The following is a 9350-nucleotide window of genomic DNA, read 5'->3' as shown; positions in this document are numbered from 1 at the left end:
AAAAAAAAAAAAGTTCAGGTTATAGACGTACTTTCCACTGCTACAACTTCCTCCAACAGAATCTCTAATAGATTCCAGCAAGTGATAGCTTTTGCATCTAATCTTCTGTTCTGAGTCTCTAAGTTTCCTGTGTCTGCATGACTTTATACTGGCATTCTTTGCTTTATAAAATTGGAAATACCTGGGTCCTGGACTTTCATTTTTTCCCATCCATTGAACAGATAAACTTTATTAGGGTGTAGCAAGTCAGTTTTGCCTCATGATAACAAATACTTGAGCTAGTCAACTTGTATGTATAAAGAATTATTTCTTTTTTTCCTTTCCTGGAGGTTCTAGCCATGCTCTGCTGCTTCAGGCCTGTGGCAAAGCGGCATCTCAAGACAGGAGAGCGTGACAGAGCAAAGCTGTTCATTTTGCCACCACTAATGAAGAATAAGAAGAGAGGCATGAGGTCCCAAGACCACATTTAAGGCCACACCTAAAATTATCTGAAGATTTCAAACTAATTTGCATTTATTAAAGGTCTCAGGCCACATATCCAACACATAGGCCTTTAAGCAAACCTCAAGGCCCAGAGAATAGCAAGGATTAATTACCACAAGCCCAAGTTTATTGTGTACAAAATGAAACGTGTGTTTATTGCAAAGATAACTTAGGGGTATGGGGTGAAATTTATTTCCCCACTTTTACAATGATCATGTCTAATTTATTTCATGTTCCCTAACTCCTTCTCCCCTTCATATGTGGGGAGAATTTAACAGTTAGCTCAGAAAGTGAAGTGGAATGTGGCTTCCAGATAACATTCATGGCTAGTTTTATCCAATTTAGATTGAAAATGAAGATGGCAGTAAAATGAAACTTGAGCCCTGGCATAGACAAACATAAGTTCAATAATACTAAAACTTCATAAAATAAGATATAGATCTAAAGATATCATAAAATGTTTGGGGATACGTAGCTTTTATCTTTTCAAAAATATTTATAGCCAATAGGTGAATAGAACTGCATAAGATGTGAATTTATAAAGAATCCAAATCTTATCAGATCTCATAATAAAAGTATTGACCATTGACAGTAATCACAATGACCAATCACTTCAAAAAGCTTTCTGTCCATTATATAGATATTATCTCACTTAGGTCTTTTTATAACTCCACGTGGCAGATCTTAATTCTTTTCTATAAATGAGGCAGCTAACAATCATGGAGTTCTATAAAAAATCTTAAAGACATATAATTACAAATGACAGTGCAGAAATTGCAATGCAGGAGATAGATGCCAAGCTATATATTCCTATATCTGTCATTTCAGCTTCTTACAACTTTCAAAATCTAGTATTTTGACTTCAATTACTTGAGTTTCACACATGTGTGTCAAGTTGTCTTTGAGACTTATGTGTATTCACTCCTCTAGCTGAAGAAATTTGGGCTTGAGTAAAGCCAATGATCTGTGCAGTATAGGCAGAGATGCCCTTGCTTTGAGGAACAGGGCAGGTCCCCATCCTATAGACAGGTGCTTAAAAACATGCCACACTGAGAGAAATGCTCACAGTCAGAACAGAAGGAGAGAATAAAACAGAAGTTCAAAGACATTGTCAACAATCTACCAGGAAAAACACTGTACTGGACCCCATAAACACTTAAGTGGAAACCTCTACTGCCGAAGATTCTATCAGAGCCCTCAGACGTTGCTTCTAGTTAACTGGAACAAACTGTTAACCATTCTTTTCATTCACTGTATGTCCACTGAGAAAACAACTAAGCTTTTTTTCCCACTTCATCCATAATGTTTTACGAAAATCTGCAAGCATTTCAAGTAAAATGGCACCATCTAGATGGGAAATTTGACTTGTGTGTAAAAGCTGAAGGTGGGTTGGCTGCAAATGGTTACCTTTTTGACATACACACCTCAGGAGCATATGATAATGAAAAGTGAAGCAATAACTAATCTGCATAGAGGTGCAAAACTGAGTCACATTACTGTGTATTAGACAGGAGGGGAAAGACAGACCAAGAAGACGGGTCAATTACAGAGCTGAGAATGTGAGCCTCAATGGATATTACTCCAGAGAGTAAAGATGTTCCCTATGGACTCCTTAACCCCAGCCCATTTTGGAGACCACCTCTGCAAGTGAGTGGAATCCATAGGTACTTGTGTGACATGAAGGGATCAGAGTTGTATTGCTAGATATCAAGAACAAATGTCATGGGGCAGAGTTTCTGTGAGAATTTAACACCCACAGTGCTAGAAATATGAAGTGCAGTGCCAGAAGGGAGAATTCTGGCTTTGTGGCCTGGCAGGGTCCTGAGGCTTTTGATCATTTCTCTGTGCCTGCTGTGAGACACTTGTATTGTTGGCATCCTTTGCTAAACAGGAATATCAACCTCTTTGTTCTTGTTATTTTAATGTCAGTGTTGTTTCTTTAATCAATACTTCATTTGACCTTCCTGACAAAAGCACAATAAATCTGAAGATCTGGTACCTTGACACTAGAGACTTTGAGATGTGTTGATACCTGTTATCTTCCACTCTGCAGTTTTGCTTCATGTTGACTACCAAAGCTATTTTCTCTTACCACTCATGCTTGTTTCCTTTCTCTTTATCCCTTCATTTCAACATGCTTACCCTGAGTTTTCAAAGCCTACCCCTAAATCTACAACACACTAAAATCTGATGACTGAAAATAAATTATATTGTAAATTTTTGGAGCACAGAAATGAAAAGAAGCTTAGAACCAGAGAAATCTACACAGATGACATAAAAGAGAAAAAAAAAAAAAAAAGCTCATGGGAGCTTGAGCATACCATACTTCTCTGGGTATACAGAGATAGCTTTGATACCCAGTATCCATTGCAGGAGGCAGTGCAGAGATGGGCTTTCTGGGGTTTGATAAGAGATTACATGGTTTTGTGCCAGAGAAGACCTAGGACCCAACAACAGCAAAGCTATTATAAGCATTTGTTCGTGGCTTATAAAGCCACAGATACTGGTTTGGGAGCTTCATAAGACCTGACAAAGCAGTGATGGTGACTAGATTTCTCTCTCTCTCTCTCTCTCTCTCTCTCTCTCTCTCTCACACACACACACACACACACACACACACACACACACACATGCACACACACACACACACACACATGCACACACACACACACACACACAAAGTCACACAGCAGGGACCTGGCCTGTAAGTGCTTAGGTGAGGCTGGCCTCAACTATCATCATCAAGGCAGTGCTTTTCTTGTTAGTGTGGTAACCTCCCATAGCCCTGCTCTAACAAATCCAAGTACAGTCCTGTAAGATATACTACTTCTGTTTTTACTGAAAAGGAAAATATCATAAAATAATCTTAGAAATATTCTGTTTCTTAAGGGCTCTTGGCATCAGTGCTGTCTTTTTCCAAAGATGCTCAAGGAGCCAGGTATTCTATCAGAAAAATAGTGAGACTTTCTGATTCCTGCCACATGTTGCAAATAAAAGTTGGAAAGCACTCTGACCAGTGTGGCCAAGTCTACATTATGAGTGTAAAAAACACTTAACACTAGGAAATATGGCATAGTCCAGAGAGTTATACTGCTATAAAGTACTGGATTGCTGGCCCCGCAGAGCTGAAGCACTGCCACATATTTCTTGCATTTGAGGTTTCCATAGGTCATAGGTCATGTCCCTTGGTATTTATAGAGGGTACCTCTTCAGATATTCTAATCCATGAATGCTTGCTTGGGCTTTTGTATGAGTTGATACAGTGTTCACACATAGCATGTGCTTCTCCTGTGTACTTCCCAGTTTATAATACCCAGTATAATACAAATATAATGTAAATAGTGCTTAAACTCATTGTTTAGGAATATTTGGGGGTGATGGTGGGTATATAAATAATAACTATGGTTAGGAATATTGTAGAGCGGATCTGAAAGTTACTGAGGTCAGATCTTGTGTGTTTTCCACATAACTGGCACACACAGTGAAGTAACTCCGTGTGGTAATGGATTAAGTATGTATTCATTTGATTAAGTTCAACATGTTGCAATGAATACATGACTTTAACTATTTAACGGTACTAGTTTTCTGTCACAGCAACAAAATTGCAAGGGTAGTCAACTTGTAATGAGGAAAAGTTTGTCTTGGTTTCCAGTTTGAGAAGTTTCAGTCCACTGTTGGCCCATTTGTTGGGAGTATACTATGATGGCCCAATATACCATGGTAGAAAAGGTCTATTTACCTCACACTGCAATGGGAGAGAGAGGGGAGGGGCAGGGAGAGGGAAGGAGGAAAGAAAAGAGGGAGAGAGGGAGGGAGGGAGGGAAAGAGGGACGGAGGGAGGGAGGGAGGGAGACAGAGACAGGGAGGGAGACAGAGACAGGGAGGGAGACAGAGACAGAGCAGGGGGGAAAGGGAGAGAGAGAGGGAGAGAGCAGAGAGAGAGAAGAGACGGGGAGAGGAGAGTGCAAAAAGGAGAGAAAGGGGGGACAGAGAAGAGAGGGAGAGAGAGAGCTCATGGCTGCACATACCCCAATACCTCCTTCAAGAGCGTGCACCCTGTGGTCTCACTTCCTTGCATTAAACTCTACCTTTGAAGCATTTCACCACTTCAGACAGGTGACAAAGTCTTCAACACAGGTGCTTGCAGGAGACATTTAATAATGAACATAGCACAAATGACACACACACCTTCAGAGTAAGTTATTTTCATTTGTCAATTAGGCTTCAGTGGGATCTGAACAAGTCCAGTGGTAACTGGAGTGTGTATGACAGTCTTGAGTCAGCCTAGATTTGCCAGTTGCCTGATTCTGACTGGGGCAGGAGAGCTATGGAGGAATAATACATATAAAGGGCAGGGATGTGGAGGATTTATTCCTTTTATTAATTTTTTCTGTGAACTCAACTATTATTCTAGAAAATTCTCTTTTAAAGATGTTAAATAAAAAATAAAATGATCAAGAATGAAGATTTCCCTAATATGACTTTTCAGTTGAATGTTTTGAAAATGTAATGAGTTTGTTTCATTAAATTCTCCAGATACCTTCAGTTCATATAAATGAAATTAATTTGCTAAATATTCTTTTGGATTACTTGATATTGAAATCATGGTTGCTTACTAAAAGGCAGTAGTTTCTTCATTTCTGTAAAGCAAAGGAAGTGTGGTCCTTGCTTTTGAGCTGTCTTTCATATTCTGTCAGTCTGCAGTGTTCTGTGCAACCCGATTCCCATTGGAGCCAGGATGTTTCCAGTGTTTTTGCCTATGCAGAGAGCCAGCACCATGAGAGGATGGAGCATCAGCATAAGCTTTGCTCTTCAGTTGCCACACAGGTAGCCAAGTTCAGCAACAACCCAAAATAAACATCACCCCTGGGCAGCTATCCCTGCAGGACTGTGGCCAAGAAAGATGGGGAATGCCCAAGAAACAACTTCACTGGAGTAATTAACACTTTAGAACATGTCATCCCTTCCTCTTGATATTGCCACATGGCAATGAGCCCTAACAACAAATTGTAATACATTCAACAGGGCATCACCACCTGGGTACCAAAAGGCATACATATATTTAAAATTATTTCTCTGACTTCGTATAGAAATCTGAAGGGTGGGCATAAGCAAAGACTTAAATCTTTCATGTAAATTCTGATTTAATTGTCCAGTTTGGATAATGAATGTTAATCAAACAAACAAATAGTAACCCACATGTGTTTTGCAGCATTAAGCCGTTCCTAAATTCCTTTCTTTAGTGAGATGTGGTAGCACAGGTCTGTAATCCTACGACATGGTAGGCTAAAGTAAGAGGATTATGAATTTGAGGCCAGCTTGGGAAATTTAGCGAGACTGTCTCAAAAACAGTGACCACTATCATCTATTTTTTTAATGTAAGTTTTCTTTCTCTAAAAGATAAGCTAGTACCGTCTTTTAATAGAAGGTGAGGAACAAGTAACAATTATCTTCAAAGGTCTTGATACAGTTCTAAGCCTGTATTCATTGCCCCACTGAAATCCAATCCATCTTAGAATGACAGCAGTCTTACAGCCACAGAATTTTAGATTTGTAGCTGAGCACGGAACCTACAGGGGTAACCCTTGACTGCTTGCATCCAGAAATCAAGCTGGGGTGAAGGAGGTGCCACCTGCACAGTTCTCAGGAAGATATTGCCACTCAGGATATAGTGTAATAGCTAATGAAGAGAAATTCTTCCCTCCCAGTAAGAAGCAGACTCCTGAAACTGGCTCCGAGGTAGATGCCAGGAAAGTATACAAAGCCACGGGAGCACAAAAACAACTGAGTAGGCTTTGTCTGTGATCTTTTCAAGTACAAAGAACACATTTTTGTTTTTCTTTTCTATGATGCTGGAGCCCCATGTGTGCTCAGTAAGTGTTCAAACACTGAGGCATTTCCTCTACCTCTGTGCTTTAGTTTTTATTTTGAAATTTATTTTGCTTTCACTAAGTTGTCCAAACAGGCCGTGAGCTCACATTTCTCCCGCTTCCATCTTCCAACTAGCTGGGATTACAAGCCTATTATGCCACCACCCAGCTGGCTGATATCCTATTCTCCCCCCTCCTTTCCCCAACCTCTTATATTCCTATCAATTTTAGTTTATGTCCTGAAATGGCTGCACAGACTGCACACTTCACTGGGATCACATACCCCACTGAAAGAAAATAATCTTAGCTAATCCACAGAAGCAGCTACCATGAAACTAACTCTCTTTTAAGACATTCTCAAACATGGACGAAACACCTGGAGAGAAAACGACAGGCTCTTAATTTCTGAGGTCGCCTTTGCTACTCTTGAGTAAAAGGAAATGTTAATATTCATTCCAAGGCAGGATGCAGAAAGGTGAGACCACATTGTTCCATTCAAAGCCCAGCAGAAAGTTGCAGGAGCCCCAGCCTTCTTTATGCTCTTCTGCAATGATTTGCAATATATAAAAAGATCCCAAACTGATACCTATGAGACTTTGAAAGACAAGGACAGGATGTCTAGGGCAGAGATCATAGGGAATTTAAGTAGTGGCTAAAAGATTTGGCATGGAAGGAGCAATGCTATTGCAGAATTTCCAGTTGGGGTATCACATGCCTTTCTGTTCTTATCCAGTTCTGAAATAGCCAGGCAGTCTAGCTTGAGTGCTTGCCTAGCCTACTCATTGGGGTTAATCCTGGACACTTCAAAATCATGCTAGTGGATATTCACAACACTAAATAGCCTATTGGTTTTCGTTTCATAAGCTACACCACTAGTCTGACGAGTCACAAAAAATTCTGAATTATCTTCCATGCATTTGGTGGGCCCAGAATTTATTTAAAGAAGTATTAGGGCACAAAAGTGTTTCAGCCAGAGCAGGTAATGAAGCAAAAGTTTACATAGATATTCTAAGTTTTTTTTTACCAGGAAATGACCTCATGATCAGAACCCTGGCATTTTCTTGAGTGTTTTCCCTCAAGAGGTTTGTAGCCTCCCTTTTGACCACGGCAGGTAGCTCTTAAATCCTAAAGGTACCTTGGTAGCCCTGTGTGAAACCCACAATTCCTGGCAAAACACTTTCCCAGGAAATTTTTAAGATGTCACCTTGGAGAATCTCTCTGGAACCCTGCACAGAAGAGATCCCGCACTTGGCTGGCTGGCTCACTCCTACACACACACACACACACACACACACACACACACACACACACACACACACACTCACACTCACACACACACACACATTGTCTACCCCCAACCCACCACCACCCCCGCTGCACCACTGCCGCAGCAGCCACCACCACCACCATCACCACCACCACCACCACCACCCCAGCAACACCCCTCTGCCACCGTGACCTGTTCCTGAACTCACCGGATGATGACAAACATGACCAGGGAATTGCCCACTAAGCCCACCACGAACACCACAGAGTAGACAGCAGTGATGATAACAGGGATGGCCGGAGAGATGTGCGCGGGCTCCAGCTGATGGTCCTCAGAGCCCACACTGCCATTGGTGTCCGATTCAGCCCAGTTGGGGAACCAAGAGCTGCTGTTGGGGAGTAGGCAAGCACTGGGAGCGCAGGTAGGGCCTGGCTCTCCGCGGATGATCTGGATGGGGGACTCCATAGTGCGTGCTGCAGCTGGAAAGCGAGGAGCGGTGGCACTTGCTGGGCTGCAGGAGCAGAGGACAGATTGGAGCCAGAAAGACAAACTTTGCCCGTGCAGACTGGGCTGGAGGCGCAGGAGCCCGCAAACCCTGGACTCAGTCTGGCCGCGCATCCCGAGGAAGGAGCAGACAGGACTCTTGTTGAAATTCCCTTCCTACCCCTACCCCTATATCCACAGCTGCTATTAAACTGAGAGTATTTGCACCTTTTTGGAGCTCTGAGGTTGCTTCACCCTCAGGCGTTGTGCTGACCCTACCTGCCTGTCTGTGCGTGCAACCACAAGAAGCACTCGCCTCCCCTCAGCTCTAAAGACAGCAATTGCCCTTCTGTGCCTCGAAAGCCCCAAGCTCACCTCCGGATCGCGGATTGGCGACCTCCTTTCCAAGTCACCGTCAGCTTTCTAGGTCACCACTTTACCTCCCGGGTTCAGCCTTGATGGGTCCACGTCCCTAATGCTCAATTTGTGCCTTCCAAGACTGGAAGAAGCTCTGCACGTTGGGATTCAGCCAAGGCGCGCAGGGGACAGGCAGGCTGAGAGCTGCGGGGCTGGTTGCCCCCGCCCTGCACCCCATCCCCGCCTATCCCCGCCCATCTCCTCCTCTCCCCGCCCTGCTTCCTCAGAGCTGACCCAGGTCAGTCTGCTGCTTGGCCAAGGCTCACTAACTCCAACTGCCCAAGCTGTTTTCTGCTTCTCTCCCTGCAGCTTCCTGGCGGGCGGTCTGATGCTTAGCTATGGTCCAGTAACAGAAAAGAGCAGTTTGTGCAGTGACAAGAGCGCATGGGATCATTCAGTGTGTTTGGAATTTCGTGTCTTCAGAGTTCGCAGGACTAGTATCTTCAAGCAAGGAAGCAAGTCATGATAGTATTGAATTTTATTTATTGAAGGATACAAATAAAATGGCAAAATAATCTTGTCAGAATCAAACAGGTAATATAGAATTAGTGGTTTAAGATCTATTAATAGAAAGTTTCTGTGCATCTTGTCATCCTTTCTGCTCTGACTAGCATGACAGACTACAAGAACACTGTACTTACAAGTACTAATATTATTGCCTGCTATTACTGCACAGACTCTCCTTTCCTAGGCTCCACTGCTGCAGCAGGAGAGTAACTGTTTATGTTAATCTCAGCCATGAAGTTCTTGCCTCTACCAAATGCAGAGAATTCAAACCTTTGTAAGAAACTCACTCTCCACTACGCATAAAACATTGACAGTCCATGTGT

The 9350-nt window shown here is 42.5% G+C and overlaps 1 protein-coding gene across 1 annotated transcript in view; it reads right to left on the bottom strand.

Moving 5' to 3' along the window:
• Nucleotides 1-8671, bottom strand: part of Oprk1 (opioid receptor kappa 1) — an 18934-nt gene extending 10263 nt beyond the window's left edge. Inside the window, exons 1-2 of the mRNA XM_031366767.1 lie at nucleotides 8479-8671; nucleotides 7829-8131 (exon numbers count right to left, since the gene is read on the bottom strand). Coding sequence (XP_031222627.1) covers nucleotides 7829-8085 — 257 coding nt within the window. The 5' untranslated portion in view covers nucleotides 8086-8131; nucleotides 8479-8671. The remainder of the gene's footprint in view (nucleotides 1-7828; nucleotides 8132-8478) is intronic.
• Nucleotides 8672-9350: the final 679 nt, after the last annotated feature.

Source organism: Mastomys coucha, unplaced genomic scaffold (assembly GCF_008632895.1).
Source record: "Mastomys coucha isolate ucsf_1 unplaced genomic scaffold, UCSF_Mcou_1 pScaffold14, whole genome shotgun sequence".
Taxonomy (NCBI): domain Eukaryota; kingdom Metazoa; phylum Chordata; class Mammalia; order Rodentia; family Muridae; genus Mastomys; species Mastomys coucha.
This window is presented reverse-complemented; position numbering and strand designations above follow the sequence as displayed.